The sequence below is a fragment of the Catharus ustulatus genome, chromosome 7 (genome assembly GCF_009819885.2).
Source record: "Catharus ustulatus isolate bCatUst1 chromosome 7, bCatUst1.pri.v2, whole genome shotgun sequence".
Taxonomy (NCBI): domain Eukaryota; kingdom Metazoa; phylum Chordata; class Aves; order Passeriformes; family Turdidae; genus Catharus; species Catharus ustulatus.
In genome coordinates, this window is record NC_046227.1 from 11457092 (window position 1) to 11483994 (window position 26903).

At 38.6% G+C, this 26903-nt stretch overlaps 1 protein-coding gene across 5 annotated transcripts; it reads right to left on the bottom strand.

Annotated features, from left to right (window-relative positions):
• Window positions 1-63: 63 nt before the first annotated feature.
• MPP4 (membrane palmitoylated protein 4) lies at window positions 64-25835 on the bottom strand. 5 transcript variants are annotated; one of them, XM_033064704.1, is made up of 24 exons: window positions 25322-25835; window positions 24830-24886; window positions 23251-23296; window positions 21210-21324; window positions 20533-20630; window positions 19569-19646; window positions 18788-18868; window positions 18103-18234; window positions 15992-16073; window positions 14763-14848; window positions 13698-13769; window positions 13072-13268; window positions 11922-11986; window positions 11139-11156; window positions 10110-10148; window positions 9379-9399; window positions 8096-8110; window positions 6635-6676; window positions 5682-5852; window positions 4846-4926; window positions 3843-3936; window positions 2931-3039; window positions 1908-2042; window positions 64-521 (listed from the first exon to the last, which is right to left on the bottom strand). In XM_033064704.1, exons 4-24 carry the CDS (start codon window positions 21241-21243, stop codon window positions 330-332), a joined length of 1842 nt encoding a protein of 613 aa, XP_032920595.1. In that variant the 5' UTR covers window positions 21244-21324; window positions 23251-23296; window positions 24830-24886; window positions 25322-25835; the 3' UTR covers window positions 64-329. The 5 variants fall into 5 exon arrangements, with proteins under 5 accessions (XP_032920595.1, XP_032920592.1, XP_032920596.1 ...); XM_033064701.1 differs by having other exon boundaries at window positions 20533-20654; XM_033064705.1 differs by lacking the exon at window positions 19569-19646 and having other exon boundaries at window positions 20533-20654.
• Window positions 25836-26903: the final 1068 nt, after the last annotated feature.

Sequence of the window (26903 nt, forward strand, 5' to 3'; positions counted from 1 at the left end):
ACAGAACAAGCATAATAAAAAGAAAGGACTTTTCTGAACTTATGTGTAAGTAACATAGATACATGCAACAAAATAGATTTTTCTTTATTCTGTAATTGAGTGTTCACAGTATTTCCATTTTTTTTGTACAAAAGTGGATGGAACTGTAACATAAAAAGCTCAAGAGCCACACAGAGCATAGTATGATTATATCTCCTGTAGCAGCTTCTTACCTAATCCTCTTCCAAATCCCTCACATACAAAGATAAATTCTTGCAATCCTGACATTAGGATTATTCTTGGAGTAAAACATAAGCTGTAATCTCTCGGAAGCTGCCTGCTGCTCAGAATTAGGGCTGAGTGTCTGAGCATATCCATACTGCAGGGACCCACTGGGGCTCGTCCTGTGCACGATGCACTGCACACAGCAGCTGTGCAGATGCTTCTTGTAAATTGTCATTCACAATCACGTGATCAAAGAACTGACCAAACTGAGCTTCCATTTTCTTAGCTGATTCTTCCATCTCCTGTAAATCTTCTTCCTGTGAGATACAGTAAGTCCATAAAACTTCAGTGTTGTGTAGAGAAACATACCTGCACAGTATCTGCAAAACACCTTGGGCCACATAAACAAGAGGTGAATAGACAGTGTCAGTCTGCTTTATTTCGTTTACAGTTTGCTGTTCATGCCTTGGGTTTCAGCTTTTATATTTTTCAGATTCTCTGCTGCTTAGTGTCTGAAACTTCATATTAGGTGTTACTAAGTTCTCTTCAAAGGGTAGTTAGATGAAAGAATCCCCTTCCTAGCTAGAGAATCAAGGACAACTGGTACCCAAAATGCGTAAACGATGGTGAGGGAAAAGGGGGCAAGCCAGGGGGCTGAGACTTCACAGCTTATGGTTGGATAATTGACCCCAATGTGTAGATGAACCAAAACTTATGAAAGTGTACTGACTCTTGACCAGGATCCATCTTGGATTTGATTTGGGTGTAGCCCCAGCCGGGTTCTTGCAGTGCCCAAGGTGTCTCCTTTCAATAAATACCTATTTTATTCCTTTTGCTCTGCCTAGTCTCTGTTCCAGGCCAGCCTTTCCAGGCATCACTATATAAAGCACATCTGCTACAGTCAGTTCCAGGTCTCAAAACCAGAGCTGCCTGCCATATGCTTCCCAAGGAAGTACGTTGGGTCTCAGAATGCTCCATTTACCCTAAAAAAGTTACTCTAATAGTAAGTGTTGGCAGAGAATGTTAGGGACTGGAAAGTAATGCTTGTGTTGTTATTCCAAATTTTACTTTATTATCCTAGTGCCCATGTTACTTTCTGTCATAGTAATCATGAATAATTTCCACACAGTTACAAACTGAGGTCTCCAAAATGTTAAGATGCTAAATTAGATCATGATCTGCATGGAAATGATTGTGTCAAAGTGCTGTATATATTCTAAATATAGGACTTGCTTTTCCTGCAAGCAGGATCTGTTTTATCTACAGAATTTAGTATAGGACTGATACTGTCATTAAGCATACATGAAATAATAATACATTCTTATAACTGTGAAAAAATAATAATATGACCGAACAAAGCACATTCCAAGTATTTCAGTACAAACAGTAAATATATGTATTGACTTGAATATTGACAAAAGGCAGCTAATTAAAACAAAAATACGCAAAGTAGCTTCTCCTCTAAAGACATTTTGAGGCAAAATGCCTCAGCCTCCTAGGTTAGAAATCACATTTCTTATGCTTCAAAACCAATCTGGAAAGGGGAAAGATATCCCAACAAAATCTAATCCCACAGAAAAAGATAAGAATAATTAGAATTGATCCTAAGGAAACAGTAATAGTGTAGCATAGTAGAATGCATTATGATCTAATAACAGAATCTCAGATTAATATACTCAATCTGTTTTTTTCCCAAATCTCACCTTGAACTTCATGTTCACATAATAATCTGTAATGATCCTGGCATTTTTACGAGTCTGCCTCATGCAACCTATGCTGGGTGGCTTGATGAATATAATGTAGGGCTTTAAATCATGGGTCCGGGCTAGCTGTATACCCTGCAAATGAAGAGTAAAATGAAGTATTTCAAGTGTATTCATCCCAGTTTTACTCCCACAAAAAGCCAAGTGTTTACAACATAGGACCTAGGAGACACTTTTGTCAGGAACACTTATGTGAAAAAGATCTCACTAGTAGTCCTTTGAGCAGATATTGTTAAGCAGCTGTAGCATACAATCACTTCATTCTGCTTGGCAGCCTTATTAGGAGAGGCTTTCAATACCAGTGAATGATGGAAGAGTGTCATTAACAGATCTCTACAATCAACCACACTAAAGATGCATTTGAAACCTGCTCTTTTGCTCCTGTAAGGGAGCTACTTTTGGAACAAGTACCTCTTGCTGGAAGAAAGTAGCCTTATCTTCATCAGCAAATTCAATGCAAAAATTGAAGGAAAAGAAAAGTGAATCACATCTAAGTGAAGAAACAGGTTACTAAGAGCTGTAACTTCTGGAAAGAAATACAGGCACAAAGGCACACTAAAATTTTCGGCTTTTGCTTGATTAACCATTGCTGCTTTTACCAAAGGCTGTTCTGAGATTGCTAATAGAGGAACAGAACTGTCAACAAATGGGGCTTGGAGGAGGAATAAATCTCATGCAACAGGTGTCCATGTGAAATACTAATCCTTACTTTAAGTAAGTATGAAAACTCATTTCCATTCTATCCAAACATAATGCAGCTGCTGGCTTGGTAAAAAATGCACTGTCTCAACATACTTGTCACTGTAGTACTACCACCACCCCCTAAGACACATGAAAAGAATAATCTATTATTATGAAATAAAGTGGAAATAAGGCAAAGCAACTAACACTGCTCCAACGGCTCAAGAATGTAGAGAAAATTATTTTTCCTTCTAGAAGATTCCCTGCCCCTTTACTACTCACCTGTGGTTCTAAATCTATTACACAGATCTTCCCTGCATCAAGGACTGTTCGCACTGCATCAATACTGGTACCATACAGGTACCCTTTGTACTCCCCATATTCCAGCATTCTGCAACAGTGGTGAGGAAGAAGGAAAATGAAAGAGCATTTGAGTTTCAAAAAGGTTCCATTTAAAGGGGAAGTCTTCAAATATAATCCAGTGATCAGGACTGAATGATCATAAAATCTAGTGAATACTGTTCACCTTTGTTCTTCCCTACTACACTGGGAACCCAAACACAAAACCCCATTAGAATTCAACATCTCCAAAACATGCTTTTTCACTCATCATGGTTTTATGAATTTTGTGTTTAGAGCTTGTGATTTTACTTGTCAATGCTTGTCAATTACATACTACAAATAACTTCTTAAATCTAAAGATCTCAAACCACTTGCACAGCTTAAAGAGTGTCTCTTCTGTCATGCTGAGCTGGTTTGTCTCAGAGACATTACTGATGCATAGAAAGGAGCAGACACTTTTGAATATTTAGTTGTTACACTTCAACTACTCATGTGTCATCACTGCAGAGATCCTGCAATGGAATTGTAGGTCAGGAACAGGTGTGATTCACTGCTAAATTTTCAAAAGCAGTCTGGTTTCCAGGAGAGTTAAACTCATAACTTACATGCACATCTAATGAGCTCAGGACTAGAGAGTCCAGTTCCTTTTCAAAGGATTCTGAGATTAATTGTAGAGGAGCTATTTGCAACTGCATGAATACAGTCTTTGAAGAAATAGTCTCAAGTAGTTTGACCCAAATTTACACCACACATGCACAGTAAGAGTGGAGGAGTGCAGATTTGGGACCTAACTACAAAACTGTATTTTCTTGGATTTAGGTAATAAAAATGTAATTAATCTCTCCTACTCACCTGTGGCTATACACCATGTTTTCAAAAGTTTCCTTCGATATATAGTGATATTCACGACCATTCATTTCATAACTTTTTTGAACACGAGTGGTGTCTGAAGGAAGATTTAACACACACAAAAAAAAAATCAGCTGCAACTAAATTATTGTAACTTTATAAGTGAAAATGAGAACTTCAATAAGAATTCTCACTTAGTATTTTAACAAATAATGAGTTATTTCCATTTGTCAATCCAGAGCAAAATCCCCATATACTGTAAGACCGTATTTCCTGGAATGGAAGAGTAGTGTAATCCAAATAGTTGTGATTGAAAGCAATCAGGAACTGTCTTGGAACTGGTTGCACAACTCTTTTACTCTTCAGAGGCAAAATTTTTCAAAGTTAATTCAGAAAAATCCCACAAGTTTCCCACACTTGCACCTTCCCCTTATCTGGGATCTTAAGCACTAAGTCCTGAATTTTCAGCTAGCTTCAGATACATAATTTCCAGTTTGGTTATCTAATTTACAAGAACCAAATAAGCACAGGTAGAAATAATTTCAGTTGTTACGTCAGAAGTTAATCTGCATAAGTCTCATCTGAGACTAGAAGGCTAATAAGGAAAGCTGCAAAGCCTATTAAGCACCAACTTCTGTTGTCTTCATTCTCATATCGGAGCACTTTAAGAACTTAAAATATCTCCAAGAAACATTCCTTTTTTTGGCAATCTAGGAGAAGTAAACACCAAAATTAAACCAAATCATGCAGGTAACTTTTCACCTCCATAAAGCTTTTAATGGCTTCAGAAGCTGGAACTTGAACATACCTTTGTCTGATTTGCCAAATGAGATAGTATTTTAAACTAATCCTTATGAAAGCAAATACTACTGGCTTTCAGCAGAGCTGAAGAAACAGCCATAGAGCAAAGAGTGTATGAATACACAAAGGCAAGAGGAAGGTACTTGGCATTTCCTATTCATGTTTGAATGGGGATAGTGGAGGAAAGAGGAAAAGCATTACATACGAGGTGTGGCACTTTGAAACTCTCGTGGGTTACTTGTGATTAGCCTTCGCCGTAGCTCATTCACACCAACTCCTGCAGGACCTGGAAAGTTGGGAAAGCAGCAAATGTTACTGACAGGGTACAAATCACTCCCCAGCAATACAGCCATACCCAGGAGGCAATGCAGTACTATTTTGAACAAAAAAAACTTCTAAAATACTGCCAGACTTAAAATTGCCTTTACTCAATTTGCTTATCAGGACCATAGAACAGTGCAGAACAGCTGCTTCCCTGCAGTCCCTAGAACTAAAGTCTCCTCGAGAGCCTGCAGACCACTTAGTACAGTGTGTCCTGTAACAAGTATTATTAAAGGCATCTTTCCATACTGTCCATGATCAAGATTGTTCTAGTCTGGAGTTAAATATCCTCATTATTGTCACATCTATGCATTTAGCACTGGTTGTAGAAATGCCTCCATGTAAAGATGTTTTCTATTAAGTTCCCAGTGTTTTCTCATCATTTTCAGTCCAGCTGAATATAAAACTGAATCCCTTCTGTAATAAAATCCATTATCAACCAGTATTCGTAATTGTACAGCTCCTTCTAAGGACTTTATTATTGTTGTTTTTAAACACTCACTATCTCAAGCAAAGAAGATGGTAACTACATTAAACTTTAACCCAAATAATGGGGTCAAATTACAATACTTCTTGAAATGCTGCTTTGAGAGCTGCCTACAGAGTCAGGAACCACTGCAATCAGCAGCAGGAAACCCCGATGGATCAGACCATGCGTGACTGTTCCTCTCCTCCGGCAGGAGAGGCTGAAATTTGCCCGTGAAGGCCGTAACCTCTTACCCACGAGGATGATGAGTCTGTGGCGGTCTGTCGGGTGCCGCTGGTACCTGACCACCTCTTCATAGGGAGCTGCCAGGGCGCCGCAGCAGCTGCTGGGGCAGCGGGAGTAGCAGGACTGCTGGTTGAGCCGCGCCTTCCTGCGGCACAGCCGCATGCTCCTGCGGAACCCAGCTGCAGGGGGCAAAGGCAGACTGCAAAATACACCTGACATGCAGGCAGCTAGTTCTTCAGCCCACAGGGCCTCTTTCTAAGCCACACAACAGAATACCTTTTCTGAGCTTTCTGCAAGGTGAAGGTTAGTGCGTTTCATTGCTGCACTTCATATGACAGCTTGGTAGAATCTCTGAGCATTAAATAAACAGCTACAGCGTAGGTAAAATCCCACTGAAAGTCAGAATTAAAGACTTCCAAGAGATGCCCAAAACAAGCTGGAGAAGTTTCTGACTATCTGCGGCATCCCTAGGGAACAGGTCAACTTTTTTTGATAGTGTAGGTGGTTCACTCTCTTGAAGCAAGTCTGGAACATTTGCTCCAGCCTCCAGAAGATGTATTTTAAAGGTCCCTATGATTTAATAACCATAGACATAGGTTTGTTGCTCCACTTGACCATCCAACTCTGAAAACTTCACATATAGGTGTATTTTTCTAATGAAAGTCCTCATGATTATTCTCAGTGGATGACATTACTTTTGAGCAAAATTAATCATGAAGTCAAGTTTAAATAGCAGTGGCCAAGTCTCCATAGAAACCTAACAGGAAGAAAGATTTAAATTGAGAGATTGAACATTATTAGGAGGAAACAGACTTCCTGAAGTTTGGAAAACAGAGTAAGCTGTATTCCATTTAGTAAGTCTTTAGGTGATTAGAAGAACAAAGTGTTTTATTTAACTTTAGGCAAGCACTTAATCCAGATCAAGCCCCAAACATTTTACTTATCTTTAGTCATTGCATACCAATAAAGACTCGCTGACCAAATTCACCAAATTCTTCCTCCTCTAGAATACAAAGAACAAGTAAAAAAGAAAATAAATAAAAAAGGACACAGAAAGCTTGAAAGCTAGATGGCAAAAAACTATTGCTGATCCCAAGGAAAAAAGGAGTTTGAGTAAATATGTGGAGGTATGATGTTTAATATAATTTTAAAAGCATGATACTCCATAATATGAAATATTAAAATATTTCACATGACCAATGACCAATTCAAAAGAGTTATTTTAAGAAAAAATAAACACAGACAGTCTTGGTATTTTCTAAATGAAATTTGAAACTTAACATTCTATTTGTTTCCTTCCTAACATATCGAATTACCAGACAAAGTTTTGAAATTGAAATTAATGAAAAAACCTCCACATAATTTAAGCTTCTCAGGTGAAATCTATCTTACAAGAACTCTTTAGTTAAAACAATAACTAACAAGTCAAAAAATTTGTAACTCAGTTTCCGCCCCATAGCATGTTTTGAAAATGTAACTTGTGTCTGCTCAGATCTTTCAGGCAAAACAAAGACCTGATTTCATTATTTCTTCTTCTTCACTGAATCAGTGATATTTGTGCTCCAGCAGGTGAGCCTCACCTGTTTCCTCCAATTCTTTTTGCCCTCATTCTCAAGCTGTTCCTCATGAAGGCTTCACTATTCAGGTGGGACTTCTAAAACAATGCATGTATTTTTTTAAAATTAAATCTCCTTTATAAGGCTCAAATATACCAATTTTCCAATAAATAAATATTCAGAAAGTTTAGAAACTATTTGAGAAAGGCAATTTGAAAACAAATAGTGAAGGAAAAGAATGGTGCCAGTGTTTAACTTTCTTTTCAAAAAGGACTTCTTATTTTCCTCTAATCATGCATGTAATTATCCAAGCTGTGCATTCCCTTTATTTAGGCCTTGTCAAAGCAAGAATGAAATACAGAAGACATAGGCATGTTTTTAAAAGCAGTATTTGTTCCAAGGAAAAACATTCTTTCCATTTTCAAAGCTTTGAAATGCTTCTACCACTAGACTCTTACAATTATCTCATAAGCATGTAAGTATTGAAACAAAATTAGTCACATTAATTGCTCGTTCACATCTATACACTCCTCATTACTTGTACCTTTACAATACAGTTTTATTCCAGCATTTCTATATGTACTAACAACTAGTTTATGACTATGGAAAAACCTCTTTGGAACAAAAATGCTCATTCAGGGCAATATTCAGAGAAATGTTCAGCTGACACATGCCCATATAACTTCTACCTTCAGGTCTCCTGAGTCATCATTCAAACGTATTTAAATATTTTTGTTTTATCTACCCTCTCTTCTGTGATATGGGGAGCAGGTAGAATTCTATAGGGAACAAGCAATTCAGCTACCAGGTACTGAAAGAAGACTGCTAAAGCATAAAAACAGGAGGGAGAATAATGTCAGTGTTACCTTCTTTAAGCTCCTCTGCACATTCAGATAGAGACAGACATAAAACAATTAGTTTTGAGAAGACAGTCTATACTATGATCTAAAAAAAAAAAAAAAAAAAAAAAATCCAACCAGCATTGTGCAACGCATTTAGGGAATGTAGAAAACAGGTATTGCAGACATTAAATCTAAAATAGGCTTCTTTGAGCATGAATTCTCAGTTCCCAAAGAATTCGAGACTTAACTGCAGCATCTGTGTCAGTACTGCAGTGCAAAATACATCTGCAACTACTGGTTAAAGTAGAATGTAGGATAGCAAATTTGCACCTTTATTCCTCTGACTATGTGGATACAGCAGAGAGCTGACTCAGCACTGAGCAGGATTTGCAACAGTAATCCCCAAGTGCAGCTACCAGAAACATCCTAGCACGAAAACAAAACTGCCCTGCAGACCTGCTGGTTATGCCTTAAAAGCCTTGGGCATTGCTTGAGAGGCAGAAGAGAACAAACTACTTGTGACAAGAAAAGAAGGTGCAGAAAGAAGAACTGGCAGAACTGGCAAGTAGAGACCTTGTGGAGAAGAGCAAATGTAAGGTAAAATGACACTTCTCCACAAGATTACCAAGTACCTCAAATGAGAAATTTAGCAGTAGTTTTATTTTAGGGGAGAAATTATTTATTTTAGAAGACTTAAGTTTTGCAGAACTCTCAACATGCTGTAAGCAAGCACCTGCTTCCTATATGAAAAAGAAAAAAAAAAAAACAAACCCAAACCAGCTCAGTTAAAATAAAAGTACTTATTTATTGCATTTTCTCTACACAAATAATGAATTTTATGAGCGTTTTTCGTTCCTGTATGCCAGCCATGCCCACAATCAGCAATCCAGAAGCAGCTTTCCTCTTTACCACATCAACTCCTACAGGCACTGGGGATTCAGGCCTCCATATTACCGAAGGAAATCCAATTATCTGCTGACATCAGTGCAGCCCCTGCTGTCACAGCTTGCACGGATACAACTGACAAGGATTGGATAAACACATCTGCTACTGATGCACGAGAAGAAACATTCACACTCATGGGATAAGGGAACAGAAACCTTACTACTAAGGTAATCAGAGAACAAGAGGAAGACTTAAAGCAACAGGATTTTACATAATGGCTTTTCAAGCCAGAATGGCTTCTGAAGCTAAAGTGGCACTTTGGTTTTTGCCACCTCCTTCTTTCTAAGACACTTGCTTGTCTCTGAACACCCTTCTTGCAGCAGAACAATAGCAAGGAATTTAGTTAGGTCAGAGGAACTTACCTGACTCAAATGTTTCTTCATCTTGTTTAGTAATCCAGATAGCAAAAATATTAAAATAAATTCAAAATTTAATTCTTTTATTTCTAATGAATATCAGAATCAGTTTTCCAGCTTCTGTCAGTCTGTCTCACATGTATTTTCCCCAGCTCCCTCTACCCTGAGGTGGCAAAATACAGCTCACCATGCTTGAATTAACTGCTTCATCTCTTTTCATACAGTCCTACAGGATCACATCCCTCCACGAGAGTTTCTGAATTACCTTGGAGGATGAAGAGTGAACTGCACTGCTTTAGGGAGCAACTCAAGCCACCAATCTTTACACTCAGTGTTCACAAGTAAAAACCTGTTCCTGCTCCTTGTTCTTCCAAGATCAGTTTCTCGACAAGGAATTGTGTGGGTTCTCCAAGACCACAATAATCTGTGGCATTAAATATCAATAGGCAGAAAACTATGGTAACTTCACAACTACAAACCAACACCTGAATCAAAGAGGCTGGATCTCATTCAGGCAGATATTTTTGTGCTGGTCAAAACACTTGACTATAAGCACTGTACATCGGAACTGCAAACAACTCATTTTAATACACTAATACTAGATGAGGTTTCCAGGGTATGAAAAATAAAATTTTCTACCATTAAGTTCACTAGGAGAATGAGTGGTTTTATCTAGGAAATGAGGCTTTTAACTAGCTACTGTCTTCAAGCAAATAATCTCAAGTAAATTCAGTTACCTGTTTCCACACACTTTTCATCAATCTGCATGTCGTCCTCTACAGATCAACACAAGGGAAAAAAATTCATGTGAATGAGAAAAACACTGGGGAGGAAAAACATCCTTACAGATCTTACAAAACTGAACTCAGACATCAGAAACAAGATATGTGAAGCTCAAATAGTCTTTAAATATCTTTAAGGATTTTAACTGTTAACTCAAATTTAGTGAGGTTCCTTTTGTACAGTGAGCAACAACTCTTACATGACTACTTTGAAGGACTTGTGGCAGAGAGACAAATGCAAATCTGAATTCTCCTCTTGAAATAATGAAAGGTTTAACATGGCTGACAATCTGTTTATCCAGTAGATATCTATTTATTAAGTATTACAATGAGGGAATATAATTTTCTGTCCTATAGGTTTAAATATTTTTCCAAAATGCTACACTCAAGGAAAGCATTGTTTTTTATTTTTTTATAACTTTTACAAAAAAGGAAAAGAACAATTCATCTCTCTCTCTCAATCCCCAGACCACATCAATTTATGTCCCTGAAATGTGATCACATGAGTTTAGACAATCTCATGGGCTCACAATACAGCACTGTTTGTGTTTTGTTCTTGCACACCCCTCCAGACAGGCCCAATAGGAACTATTTTCAGCTTACAGGGCAATTGTCAGAGTATCTGTCAATTATATTCTACCCATATGTATCCTTTAAAGAAATACTCTCTTGGGGCTGCTCCAGGAGAGAAAGGAGAAAGAGAAAATGTTGTCTTTCTTTCCTCAAAGAACTCATCCAAATGGTCACTTCCCTGACAGATTAATGCACAGTTAAAGTTTCCACTCTAAGACAATGCATGCATCTGCCACTTCAGCCGAAAAAAGGCTGAATTTCAATTGTTAAGCACACAAAATGCCAAGAACTTGGGCTTCTTCTGCATGTATTCATCAAAATTTCTGACAACTTTTTAAAAAACCTGTAAAACCATGTGTTATATTGGTTCCAGGTACAGAAATGCAATGCTGTCCAGATGTGATTTCCTACCTTCTTCCACAGTGCTTACTGCTCACAGCATATCCATTGAAGCAGTTAAAATGCAATAAAATTATGGTGAAATCTCTAGCAAACAAAGCAACCAGTGCAAGAATCCTAGGGAATGAAACACATTCCCTCTGGGATTTATCATGAGAGAAAAATTTTATACTTGCGTAAAGAACTATAGAAGAAAATGTGGACAGAGGAAACAGGAAGAACGTTCTTTTTCTGGGAAAAATAGCATATTTACAGAAAGTTATAGTAGGCAGAGGACATTTCTGGGTTGTTATCATTAATAAATTAAAGGGCAGCATAGTTCATCTTAGACCTCAGGAAAAGAAGTTCTATTATTCACTCATTAGCTTTGATGACAAAGAAGCATTCTTAAACATTATGTGGTACTGTTCAGTGCAGAGCTGGTATTGGTGTCCCTGGAAAGCCAGGCCAGTGCAGTTGCCACCTCAAGACTTACAGCCAATTCTCCTAAGAGAGAACTGGCTGGCCTAGTGAGTTCCCAGATCTTAGAGACTTCAGTGTAAGTTCACAGCTTCTCTTATGATCAGATCCCAAGTACACTGGAGATAACCATCTCCACCATCAGTACTCCAGGTACAATTATCATTAAGTATTTGTTTTTCTGGAGATAGTTAACAAACTTCTAAGGTTACAATATGGCTCCAGAAACAATGTCTTTGAATTAAGTTGAATTGTGTAAGCTTCTATCTTAGTACCCCAGAAACAAAGACAAGATCTTTCTTTCCTGCTGTATTGCTCAAATAACTTTTCACTCACACATTGATGATTTGAGACAGACATGGGGCTGGAAAGGCTGAGACCACCAGAATTCTCGCTGCTTCCTACACAGAAATAAATTTATCACAGTTAAGAAACAAAACAGTCCACAAGCATGTTATGCTCCAGAGTCACTGCTTACATGTAAGATTGATCAGTACTGAACAAAGACAGCAAGAACTGCAACATTACCAATGTTTTAGCTCACTGCCAAGTCCCGAAAGAAAACCAACATGCTATCAGAACTATTCAAATTTCCAAATCAGCAGCCCAGAAGTATTAGGAGTTTATATAAAATTACAGGGAGATAAGCTATACTGTGGTACAGATTCCTGGAAGTAGAAGAGTGTGCCACTGATAGGGGTAGTAGTACTACTGCCTCCATTACTACCCAGAGCCTCTTGCTTGCAGCCTGAGTCCCAATCCAGTTTGATTTCAACTTGCATTATACAGACTGCAGGTAGGTTTATATTTATCATAACGCAAAGAGAAGTTTATCATCTGCTATTGGATGGCCTTATGTTATCCTGGGGGTACCACAGGGCATGTGGCTAAAGGATCAGACTGAAAAGTTTGCTGCTGCAGTGCAAGAATTATGATTCTGAATGCATGTAGTGTAAAAATAACGGTCTATTTATATAGAAAATTATAGGCAAGAGATCCTTGCTCTTTCTTGAATGTTTGGGGGTTTTTTCTCCTTTCTTTTAAACTGGTCTACTTGGTTTTGACCAAAGCTGAAGAGGTCACTCATGCATCACAAGACATCTTTAAAAAAATACTATGCTTTCCCCTTGCTTTTTTTTTTCCAGCATAGATGATAGTTCTTTAATAGTCAGGGCCCTCAATTTCCACGTATCTCTCAGCTGCTTCACTCCACCAGATGTCTTAGCACCAGCATGGAGACTGGACAAGTGCTGTAAATTTCCTAAATGGTAGTTTCAGATTATACAGGTGCTTTCAAAAGCTTGTTCTCACACAGGTGCTCTTAAGGGAAAAAGAACAAGAAGGCAGAGAACAGAAAGAGGAAAGATCTTTGTCAGATGTCACTCTGAATCATACTGCTACAAAACTTATGAAAATTTTAAATAACAAAGTGTGAATAACAAGCTGATTATTGAACCAGAAATCAGGAAAATTATGATTTCTTTACCTTTTAAGAAGGTGATTTGAGGGTATGAGTCCAGCACAGGCACTGAGATCTGAAACTTTCCTGGCCTGCCACCAGAGAGCATCATTCTGGTCCACAATCTGGAGTATTTCACCCCTCTTAAAAGGCAAACCTGCATCAGCACATGGTATGGCAGGATCTTGCAAGGGCCAGTAATCTGCCATTGCTCGCACGTAAAGCTGGTAAAGCAAATATACAAGAGTTAGCCAAGTTTAGAATGGATACAACATGAGCTTTACAATCACAGGGCTAGATATTGCTGCAACTTCAGTCTAATCATGAAGTCAAGTTTTAAAAACCAGATCAAGTGCTAAACTCTCTCTGTTCATTAAATGAGGAAAAAAAAACCCATTTGTCTCATACATTATGTGAAGAACTGACCTCCAACCTGCAGATCACTCTGAAAGTGCCTTCATTATTACACAGTTGCATTTCTACTTACTGTCTTTATGCTCCAGCAACAACATACTGATGTCTGCTAAGAGGCAGCCATAAAGGCAAGGTAACACTTTAGGGATTGCAATCAACTTCCAGGCAACACTGTCTTTGTATCACACAATTAGGCACTACTGCTACCAGTCTGGAAAAAGGAAAAGAATGTTTCTTACTGTTGTTTGGTTGCTGACAGGTCGGTCAGAAACTGGAATTAATTTGAACATAATTGTCCCCTGAGACAGAGCCTAAATGATTAGAAAAGAATTAAAATATGGTTGGTATTCAACACAAGTAATGAAACATAGGCAAGACAAGCTCGACAGAGCATGGCTTTGAGAATACTGCAATGTTTGTGTTACAGATAGAATTCAGGTAGAGAGGGTCAATGTGACAATACTTTTTTTTCCCAAAAGGAAATTCGAGAATGAGATATCAAAGTTTTGCTAAATACTTTTTAATTTAATGCAGCCTATGTTTTATTGTAAGTATATGTAATTTCAGCATTGATTCATATCAAACTTTACTACTGAAATCTTATTTAAATTAGCTGCAGGGTCTGGTTAGATGAGTGATATAAAGGGGGAGGAACATAATTCAGTAATTAGGCATTCCAATGGAGTTTGTATTTCTTATACCCAGAAATGGCACAACCAGGGCAATAACACATAGATTTGGTATGATTACACACAGAAATATCTCACTGGCTGGCACTTAACACTCTGCAGTCAAGAACCCTGAAAAACTGTGGGGCAAAATGACAAAACAGGGACATCTCAAAAGATTTCTTCATGAGAATTTTAGCAACAATAATTACACTGCCCTTTTCTTCCAAGATGAGGTGTATAGCTTACAAGCTCATTCACTCTGCTTTAGTGAATTTTGTAATATGGACTCTTATTAGAATAGCAGCTTTCCACCACTTTCTTGTGGAATATTAACTGAGTGACATTTCTAGAAAAAATTATGAATCAGTGAAGCCTGAATAAGATAGTCTTTTTCCCAGAAGTTACAGATGGAATGGTCACAGTTAACTTCTGTCCAGAAAACAAGTTAGATTTAATTCTGGTTTCATATATTCTGATTTCATGAGCAGTTGTGAACTTCATTCACAGTGAGGAAACAATCTGAATTTTCTGTTAAAAATTTCAGGCTTTCTCATGGATGAGTGTGTAAAAGAGCGAGTATACAAATAACCTTAGAGTACAAAGTAGAAAACATATTTAAAAAATATTAAATACCAGAATATTAATGACTTGCTCAGGCTCAAGTCCCTCAACAGGAACTCCATTAACTTCCACCAGTTTGTCTCCAGCATACAGCAACCCTACCATGAAGACAAATATGAAAACAACAGCATGAATTTTACTACAACATAATTTATCTTGTATAGGCAAGGCAGGGTCACACAGAAATTCCACAGGTTTGTAAGTCAGCATTAAAATTCTCCTGCACCATGTATGGAAGAAGGCATTTTGGATTTAGGTTGCATTGCCCCTGGATGGGACTGCAGACTGCTGTGGGTCACAAGGAGCTTGCATGTTTCAGCTTTCTTTATCCTTCCCATTCCCCCATAGGATGGCTTTACAATCTACTGATGATTTGCCTTAAAATTAGCATAAACATTTTAATATTGCTCCATTTCCCAAAGTAACATATGAACCTATCTTCTGTTAGTAGACCATGAGACTTGGAATCAAACCCCTAAAATTCCAGGTGCAGTGGGAGGCCCTGGGACTCCCCTCTGTCCTTTAGTCTTTACAATATTGTCAAAGTCTTTACAATATTGTTTTCTTTTCCATGGTCCTTTAACTCAATTAAAATATTAGTCAAACTAGGAACTTAATTGGCTATTTTCTGCAAGTTGGGTTTTCTTACAAAAACCCAGAAAATACTAAAAGGAACTATTTTATAATGATTACAGGTGAATTTTACTTCTGAGGTTTTACATTTTAGTCACATTACATATCGTAAGGGACATGGAACACATTCAATTCTAGGATGACAAAGTAATAACATTTCCAAGAAAACTCCTTGCAAGATTGCTTAGCTACTAGTGCTAAGCAAAGTGTTTAGTAGAGTATTGCCAAAAAAATATTATTATATAGTCCTTAAAGCCCATTATCTTCTAGAATCACCAACTATTGATGTTTACCATTTCTCTACTAGGGAATGTGCTGCATTTCACAGTACACTGTAATTTGGGATATCCAGCTGTTGGTGCCAAGAACACATAATGAAAACTGGATTTCTACCTCAACTCAGTCTAAAAAAGCAAATTCATCTGAAAATTTATGAAGCCAGAATCAAAGTCACTGCAATGCATCACTGCTTACAGTGCTGTCCCACATATACATCATCATGATCTATAATGTAGGATTAATTGCAGAAGCTAAGGTATTATCTTACTTCAGATATCTTCTACATAAAACCGAACTTGAAATATCACTTTGTTTCAAATTCCACGTACCACTTCTGTCTGCCAGCCCACCATGGATCACACGGGCAACCGTTATGTCACCTGTCACCTCATGGCGTTTAATGGTGGCACCCTGGCAGGTAAGGACAAAGAACAAACACATTGATCACTGAAGGACCCCAGTACATTTCCTTCCATACTACAAGTCTGATCTTCACACTGACACAAAGGCATTGAGGGATATAGCCCTTTTACCACAACATGGATATAGCAATAACCACAGAATCATAAAATAAGCTGAGTTTGAAGGGACCACAAGGATCACCGAGTTCAACTCCTGGCCCTGCACAGCACCATTCCCACGAGTCACACCATGAGCCTGAGAGCATTGTCCAAACACTTCTGAACTCTGTCAGGCTTGGTGGTACCAGTGCCCAACCATCCTCTGGGTGAAGAACCTTTCCCTAATACCCAACCTAAACCTTCCCTGACACAACTTCAGGACATTCCCTCTGGTCCTGTCACTGGTCATTACAGAGATCAGTGCCTGTCCCTCCTCTTCCTCTCACAAGGAAGTTGTGACTGCAGTGAGGTCTGTTCCAGACTAACAGACCAAGTAACCTCAACCACTCCTCGCATGGATTCTCCTCAAGATCCTTCACCATCTTCATGGACCTCCTTTGGACACAATCTCATAGTTTAATGTTTTTCTTATATTGTGGCACCCAAAGCTGCCTCCAGCACTTGAGGTGAGGCTGCCCCAGTGCAGAGCAGAGCGGGACAATCCCCTCCTTTGCCCAGCTGGTGATGCTGTGCCCGATACCCCTCAGAACAGGAATGTCCCTCCTGGCTGCCAGGGCACTGCTGACTCATATCCAACTTGCCACTGACCCAGACCCTCAAGTCTCTTTCCATGGCACTGCCTTCCAGCACCTCATTCCCCAATCTGTCCAAGGTTGCCACAACCCAGGTGCAGAATTCGGCACCTTCCCTTGTGCAACTTCACATGGTTGGTGATTGCCCGGCCCTCTCCTTTGTCAGGGTCTCTCTGCAGGGCCTCTCTGCTCTCAAGGGAGACAACAGCTACTCCCAGTTTTGTATCATCTATGAACTTGCTCAGTACCCTTTCCAGTCCTGTGTCAAGGTCATTTATGATGATGTTGAAGATCACAGGGCCAAGGAGGAAGCCCTGCAGAAACCCACTAGTGACAAGCCTCCAGTCTGATGTAACATCAGTCACCATAACCTTTTCTGCCCAACCCATGAGCCACTTGCTCACCCATCCCATAATGTGTTTATCCAGCTGTGTGCTGGACACTTTTTCCAGAAGGATACTCTAAGTATCAAAAGCTTTACCGAATTTCAAAAGGATTACATCAACTGGCTTCCCCTGATCAACTAGCTGGGTTACCTTGTCATAAAAGGAAATCAGGTTTGCCCCCAACTGGCTTCCCCTGATCAACTAGCTGGGTTACCTTGTCATAAAAGGAAATCAGGTTTGATAAACAGGACTTTCCCCTCATGAAGCCGTGCTGGCTGTGACCAATGACTGTGCTGTCCATCAGGTGTTTTTCAATACCTCCCAAAATAATCTTCTCTATAACTTTACCAGGCACTGAAGTGAGACTGACAGGCCTGTAGTAGTAATACATTAGGGCCCTGGAAACTAACTCCTTCCGTGTCTTCAACTTCCATCACACTAAAAGAACCTCATTGACTGACAGTTAGAAATCTTATCTACAATATTACAGTTATCTTTTTCTAAAACAGATTAGCTATGCTATACAATGTTTGCTGCTTATAAGTACAAATGATTTCCAAAGAACTTTCAAAGTCTCTTCTCTCTTCCTTTCTGTTTTGACCATGAGAATACCTCTCAATCCAGTTCGGTTTTATCCTGTATTATGAAAATACATCTGCCAAATGTTCAAACCCTGAGCAGACAAGGCACTGAACAACCCATTCTAGTTACACCCACACTGTGTGGGGCTATATGATCTCCTCAGGTCCTTTCCAACCTCAATTCTTATGATTCTGTAAAATCTGGACAAGAATGCACACAATCCCCATGACATTTCTGGGAAGAAACCAATATGCATCCAATACACTATCAATTCTTTCCAAGTTAAAATAATTTGACAGACACAGGGAAGGTCCCTCACCAGAGGTTGGTTGTTTTTCACTAAGCAGACAATCCTCATAGCTTCTTCATTTTCAGGTAAGTTGTCTGGCAGTGGTGGAAGGGTTGGCTCAAAATCTTTCTGGGCCACAGTATCATGAGCAGATAGCAAGGCCTGTTAGAAATGAAAACAAGCAAACAAACCAAACAAACCAACCCATAAGCAAAGATCATACAATAGCAGAGCTTTAAACAGCAACTGGTCAGAAAACAGCAATCACTGAATGTGTTCCTTTGTGAACACAGATCCCTTGCTCATATTGACATTTTCTTCTTTCCATCAGGGAAATAAAACCATGAAAGTTTTAAGAATAGTTCCTCTGTTTCTTGTGGAAAACCTACAAAGGGTGAAATATTTCCATTTGGAGCTCTTGGATTAAGAATGTAGGTTTTGTAATTTCAGGGAAAATTTGATTTATGTATCTGCATTAACTGTCCATAATTTAAAACTTAGTAAGAAACATCTTTCAAACACAGCCTTAAGTAAAATACAGCCCACTGCAGGTACTTCACATACATAGTCCACATTTGATCTCATGATAAGATTAGTTCATCATAAATCTCTTCTGGTTCTTTTACCAGTTCTTGTGAACAGCTGCCCATCCATTTCCATTCCCACTGCAGAGAGCTCCATAAGCAAACCTTTTATTTCCTTATGCAGAACTTGCCTTAAAGTGTGGAGAACGCAGTAGCCGCCTTAGCTCTTTGATCTCTCCTGACTGAGGGGCTTCACGCAGTAACTCTACCACCTGATAAATGTAAGAAAGAAAGCACAGAGATGGATTCTAGAGGACAATCTGTTTAGAAAGCTCTACACTGAATGTAAAGGAATATGGTATGGAGACAGTACAAAGCCCCCCCACATTATATGAGTCAGAAGATGGTCATATGGATTGCTCTAGAACTGGACAATATGACCACAGCTGCACAACACTCAGTCAGGCTTAATTTAGTTCAGGCACAGTGCCATGTGCTCTAAATTAGTTTTTGCTCCTATCTCTCAACCAATTTCATCACTAGTCTCAGTTTCTCTACTTCATCATTAACTCTCCCACTAATAAAATGATTCAGAATTAAGCTATTATAATTATAAAAATCTAAAAGCTTTTTAATATCCTCACTTCAGTCTGCTTGATTGCAGCCATAAAACTGAACCATAGAGTTACATGGGAAGAAAAATACATGATCAGTGATTAAACAATTAGCGTTTACGTTCATTACACTGGCCAGGATTTGTGTAATCCAGCAACCCCAGCTGTGCCCACTTCTCATACCCCACCTCTTGCCACAGTAAGGGCTGTTGGGTAGTTTTACAAATGCACAAGGAGAGTTTCAAGTTTACATACTGTACTTGGACCTGAGACACAGAATAAACAGCAGAACACTTAACTGCAGCAGAGTCCATTCACTGGGTGTGAGTAAAGCAATAAACTGTGCATACAGTCTCACCTCACGACTCAACGCACGTGCCTGCAGTGTGACAGGAGTTGGTCTTTTTCCAAGATAGTGTTGGAGGCATTCATAAATCTGTTGCATGCCACGACAGACAAAACAAGGAATGATGGCATTGACCAGTTCACATGATCATACAGATACATACATGACAGGCAATGGACAACACTATTTCTGGAAACTTCTCAGTCCAACTAGAGCCCCAGAGTCTGCAATCTAAATTCTTAATATCTAATGGATCTCAAATTGAGTCTTGAATTCAATGCCTTTCCATACTATCAGGTAGCTAGCCAGTTATAAGTGCAGTTTTGAATTTTCCTAGAAGAAAAGCAGGTCAGTAGCCTGACAGTCAATTCTCTGATTCATAGCCTGTTTCTTTCCTCTAGCTGAAGGCATAACTGCTGCATTTATGATGCCCTTATGGGCATTCTTATCCAGTAAAAGCTCTTCCATTAAAAAAGAAAGTAAATATTTTAAAAATTCTTCTTAAAGAAAAGCAGAATTTGTACAAAATTTGTTTCAGAGATAAAACTCTTCTCAAGATAGAAACACAAGTCAAAAATCTGCTCTCCTAACAACACAAGATCTTCAATTACACAACAGATGAAGGGGTGCAAAATAAAAAATACAATGTCACAGGCCAAGAATTGGGATGCACAGCCATACTGAAGTTTAAGAACAGGAAAGACAACTGAGCAATGATGTGTTCAGTCTCTGTCCCCTGGCCTTAATACAGACAGGTAAAGTAGAAAAGCCTAAATTATGGAAGAGAGTACTTTATTTTCCTTTAAAGTAAAAGTGGTTTTGTCTGTTGTGACTGCTGATGTTAGAACTGACATCAGGACTATCATCACTTAGTGTAAATAAGCATTTATTGTCCTGATATGGCAAAATCAGGTAGCTATTGCCTAGAGATTGTCCTGTGGGTGACCTTTGCTTTCCCAGGTGTGTGGCACCTTACCTTTAGCAGTGCTTGCAGCCAGCGAGATCTGAGCAGGTCATAGAGCATACCAACGCCATTGACATCTCTCTTACAGAGCAAACTGAGCTCTTGCAGCGCTAGAGTCAGAACATGAGATACACCTGAGCCCAAGAAACAGAAAAGCGCAACACACTTCAGTACAAAGAGAAGACCAACCAAAGCCAAACAGTGACCCAGACCTTTGAAATGCACCTTTCTTCAATTTGCCCTTCTAAGAAGTGCACAGACATTTCCTGTCTGCCCTGCTTTTTTTCCTACAATCAACACTGTTGCATAAAGGCTATTTTGGCATGTTATTAGATAGCAGGGTTAGGCCAATACTAGCAATTTGCAACTGACCTGTGAGAAAACCATACAGGCAATCTCACACATAACAGTCTGGATTCAAGCTGTTACCTCTTACAGAGAAGAGCTGAAACAACAAAAAATTCCTTGGCTTTAAAAGCCAGAAACAAATGCCAGGCATTCTCCTCTGGTGCTCTCTTAAAATAACTGCATACCACCAATGAACATCAAGAATCATTCCAATTATTAAGTAGTAATACTTCAGACACATTCATCTCTCTCATGACTCAGTGGAAGAAGAGTCACACAGATCAAGGAATAAAACTTTTTTTCAAAGAGAAAGAAAACTAAAAAAGAGATGCAAAAGTTACCATTATCTTTACTGCTGACTGTTGGCACCTCCATCTTCTCCTTTATTCAAGGAGATTCCACCCACTTTGAATACTGCATTCACACCACGTTGGTTCCACAAAGATACATGCTGAGCTAGGGAAAAGAGCACCCTCATATCAGAATACTGTCAGGTATTTTACACTGATAAGAAAGTAGAATTTAAAACTAAATACAAATTATTGCCCACCTCTTCTTTTAAATGCAACACTAGTGTCAAAAATAAATTAAATATGAGTCCCACCTGTAAACTGAGCTAGCCAGTAGTGTCCAAGATGCAGACAGACAAACCTCAACTGTACTCAACCACAATGCAGTATAGAATTGCTTCAGAGAATTCTCTGAACTCTTCTTCTCAAAGTAGTATGGAAATTCCCCAGGGAACACCACACACTGCATTTTATACCCTAAAGCATCAAAATCTATGTATGAAAGCTCTTAAGTAATCCAAAATCTTCATTACATTCTAGCTGATTTAACTTCAAATCACACTTCATACAAGTGTAAAGATATTGTCATGATTAGCAGTATTGTAGATTACTCTTAAAGAACTAAATATTTCAACTGGCCACTCCAGAGAGAACAGACTACAAGCAAAAAACCTAACATCAAACATCTGAGTCCCTCAACCAATAGTGAACCCCCATATGGCACATTGAATGCGTTACCAAATTCTGTTAAATATACAGTAGTTTATCCCTGGATTAATGAAGTAAAAAGGCAGCCATTTTCCTCTAGATTGCTCTGCAGACAAAACAGCAAAGGTACAAGCAGGAAAAGTATTATCTTGATCTGCTTAAATAAGCAGAAGGCATTACTGTCACTTTTACTGCACTTAATACTTATTTTTAGAACACACTTCCTGTCTCTCCTATTAAATCGTAAAACTGCTCTCAAAAGGCAGTGGAAATTAAGGGAGAAAAAACCCATAAATTATGGGATTATGACTCAGACATTTTATTACCGAGTCTGGGAATTTCAAGTTATTTCTACAGGATACTCAATGGTACATCTTATTAAAATTCTAATCTGAAGACAGCTTTTGAAATTACGATTTCTTCTTTCAAAGATTCACAAATAAATAGTTGGAGCCTCCCACAGTATAACTGAGGTTTGAGATGCAATTATTCAATATTTTTCAATTGTCTCAGTTCTTTTCCTTTAAGAATTTGCCTTCTCCATTTTTAAGCTTAGTTGATCTGCCTAATGATGGATTTAACAAAGCAGGACATATTAATCTAGTCATGAAAACCTGTTTCTTAATCAAGACAAAGTACATGAAAACAAAAACAACATTTCTGGAGATGCTAAAATATTTCAGATTCTGCTAAAAAACAAACAATATTGTTGCCCGTTTAAAATACTCAAGGGATTAATTTTTCCTCACAGAGCATTGCAGCTTCTGGTATCAGTACAGCTTCCATAGAGAATAGAAGTGGGAGCAAGTTGAGTGCATTAGAAATTCTGGACACAGTTTAGAATGTTAACCTCAGATTTCTCAAAAATCTGCAAAAGCTACTGAATGGTGATTGCTTGCCTTGTTGGGTGAAACACTCAGCTACAGCTATCAGAGTTCTAGGAATAAACACGCAATAACCTTTCCATCCACTGCTTTCATCTTAAACCACAGAGTACATGTTCACACTAACAGAAGTGGCATTTAAACATCAAATCTGTTGAGTTCTGAACACCACAGCTCACCACAGTCAAAAATTAACAGGTGTTTCATATTTACACAAAAGGAAAGCAGCTTCCAACTGTGAAGCCTGGTTTCAGAAACTGTCAGTAGCAACAGATACTGAGAAGGTCAATACCAGAAGAGAGGAAGAGTTGCTTCTTTAGAAAGAGACCTACTGGATTGCTTGCTTAAAGGCAAAAGTCAGAGTTCAAATAAATGCAGAATTCCTACTGTGCCTTTATTTCCTAAGACTTATATTTATGTAGACTACAAGGCCAGAGCTCAGGGTCTCCTCATCCAGGGATCTAAATAAATTAGATGGAAATTCTTGCTAAAAGGCTTACCTGACTAATCTCCCAGGCAGTATAAGGGCCTTCCCATTCACGTGTACTGCAAGCAATTACAGACGCTCATCAATAGAAGACATTTCTCTTTGCCTGTTGTTAAAGACAGAACTGGATATCCTCACTGAGTGCACCAGAATTTGAGTCAAAATGAATCAGTCACCTCAAGTCTGCAAACATCAGTTATCCCAAATCTGGGCTACTCCATCAGCAGCAGAGTATAAAATTCCTTCACCCTTATTGTCCAACAGACCAGAAGGATTTATTGATACAAGGCTAGAGCTGCAAGGGAACCTAAGCCGTGCTATAATAGTTTCAGAATTGTCTTTAAATGGACAATTTTGCATCTTGTCAAGCCTCTAAAGGGAACACCACCAGAGAACCTGACATCCAGAACATGACCCCCTGCTCTTATACACTGCTTTGGTTAATGTGTTAGACTTGAGTACTTTTTAAAAGGAAAACTACTCCTATCTATAAATTTGCCAAAATTAATAATTTGGCATATCAAAGACTGCAAATTAGCTTGAGGGCAGAAAACACTCTGAGAAACCTTTTGCTGTAAATAAGCCATTCTAAATCAGCAAAGTGAGTAGGCAAAAAATGGCAGGGAGAGATATTCAGCAACTCAAACCACATGCCCTGTTCAGGATTTTTTTTTCTGCATTAAATAAGCTTAATCAGGCCAGTGTCATCACTGAAGTCTGACAGCCTCTTTTCTAGTCAGTGTAAAGAGCCATCTTGCTTTTTGAGACCTTAAAGTGTTTTAGCTAAAACAGCAACCTTAAATATTAGTGGAATAAACTGACATATTTTAAGCTTTTGAAACCATTTATCCTTATCTCATCCCAAGCACTGCTTAATGCAAGCCAGAGGCAGTAGAGGGGTTTTTTTAAAAAAAAAAAAAGAAAAAAAATGTTATGTTCACACCAGGCATTCTGTGAGATTTCACAGAATCACACCTGTGTATGTGAGGTAATTTATGCTGTTACTCTCTGTACTCAGATCTATTAGTGGTGGTTCATTCTGCCTCCCTCTAAAGCACAACCTTAGAGCTGCAGTGCTGGGGCGAGTACCTCGTTTACATGGGGTAAAAACTGCCAAAACATCACTCCCCAAAAGAGCAGCACTCAGAGAACACTTGTATGCAGCACACTGCAGTCATGAGGGGCAGCCAGCTTTACTTCCAGATGTTTACTGCCAACAGCTTGGGCTTACAGAAAAGAAACCAAACAACCAAAAGCCCCCTAAAAAAAAACCAAACAACCACTGTATTGATACTAAATCAACTTAGAAGTACATGGCTAGGTTGTTCAAAGAAAGGATTTGTTTTACAGTCCCATATCAGTCACACATTTTTCTACATTATCTCTCAACATACCAGAACAGGTAGTTTCCTAACCTACTTCTAAAAACAAGTACAGTTTTGGGAAGATTGGAACTGAGGAAAAAATTCACTTTCAAGCTCCTACTCCCCATTCATACACCCCTCTAATATTTAGCTAACAAGAACGAAACGGGTATCAGAAGTTTAAATAGCTTTGCTATAGCTATGAGAGGAAACTAATTTCACACTTACATGGGGGAAATGCATCCTTGCAGTACAGTGGTTTCAGTACAGTGCAAATTTTCTTACCTGCAAACCAGAATACGCCATGTTCAGCTCATGCAGAATTTCCAGAGGGAAAGAGTATTGGATGTTAGTACAGCAAGTAACCCCACTGCCCCAGCTAATCTATGGACATCCTCTCCTTTCTAATCCGCAGAAACCTAACCTTAGAACTACTCATTAACAAGGAGAAGAGAACAAATCCCCTTAACCCCTTTCTTGCATAAAAAAACTACTTTACATCTTCTCTCACTTGAATAGTTTCTTATTCTCATCAACTTTTCCAGTCAATAGGGTGCTCATCACTTGGGTTCTGTCTGCAGCTACCGTGCCTGAGATTGCAGTGAGAGTCTGTAACACCGGAGTGCTGATCTTCTGTGGCTGGTTACAGGATTTCTGCTGCAGCACAGGAAATACTCAGCTTTTCATTTAAGGAAAAAAAAAGAGAAAAAAAGTAATTACCCTGAAGCAATCCAGATGGAAAGGCCCTGCAGGTTAACTCATTTATTTGTTAGTTAAAGCAATACACAAATGAAAGCTGGTCTGTACTGATTTCCTCGCGCATCAGAGCCCAGATCGGCTGTAAAGTGGAATCTGTGTCAGAAGCACATTTAATCCTGGGATTCTCTTCAGCTAATAACTGAGCCATATATCAGAAGCACCAAAAATAATCCAGCCCAGACTGTCTGCTTCCCTTAATCAGCCAAGCTAAATTCATACGTGATACCACTACTTTTTCTAAGAGACTGAGAGTATATATATACACATACCTCTCTCTGTGTTTATAGATGTAAAGGCAGATGTATTCTTTAGGTTTTGTAGCTCTCAGCTTTGTATCATTCACAGTAAATGAAGTTACACCATTAAAGTTGCTACATGCTTGTAGCTGCACCTTGTTCTTGAAAGGCAGCAATATTTCGGAAGAATTTCCCATCTCCAGTTACATTTTTGGTTTAAAGCACTGAATCAATGTAGTACTTAGGTCACATGAAACAAAGCATAATATTAAAATCCTTTTTTTCTGAAATATCCAAATACAATAAATGCTAATTCAAATCAGTTACAGGGAAAAAAAAACAATCCCAAATCTGTTTTTCATGGTTACACTCCTACAAAAGGCAAAATAAATCCTGAATTCACATCTTCTGCAGATCAATTACTGCCATTGATTTCCTCAGCTGTTCAGCATAGCCCCTTTTCAAAGATCAGCTCTGTTCCTACAGGCATCTTTTTTTTTTTTTAACATGGAGTTTCAAGAGATGATTCCATAGAAAGGCTGCATCTGGTGCAAGGTGAAGTGTTTCAATTCTGCCTTATCCTTCATTATGCTCTTCACCCCTAGTTGTGTGTCTTCTCCCCTTCTCAAGTTAGCTTTTTATAGCTGCCCTTTTATTCATACTATTGCTTATCTCTCCTTGAATTATTCAGTATAATTTAAAAAAAAAGATTAAGCCAACACGAAATTGTTTGCAAACATGAAGTCCACTCTCTATATTCTCTCATCACTACAGTCTGTTCCAAGTTTAACAGTAGTTTTAAATATCATTCCAAAATTACTGTTCCCCCTTCTCTGATAAAACTAGAAAAATTTTTTTAAAAGACCAATCACTTTTACTTTATTATGAAAACTGCTACATTACAGCTGTTGTCCAACACAACTGTATTTTGCCATATGAGTTCTTTCTATTTACATGCCAATATACAAGCCATGACCACTACTACATATGATAATGCTTATCATATTATCTATAGCAGTCTAACATAACTTAAGCCATTGTAACATTCAGTAATCTACATTTTCTCCCCCTTCTTAATTTTTTTGAGTCAGTGCTGGTACTGATTACAGTACTCCAGTTACTCACCAGTGTTATTGGTATAAATGAAGTTAGCCATAAACCACAGAACACACACACACTCACAGATTCCCCAGGGAATCTTCTTCTCTGCAGCCTCCAAGGTGAACTGCTCCAGCTGGCATGTTCAGGATCGCGCTAAGGGACTGGAAGAAGCTTTCCCAAAGAGGGAACACCTTGTAATTAGGGCC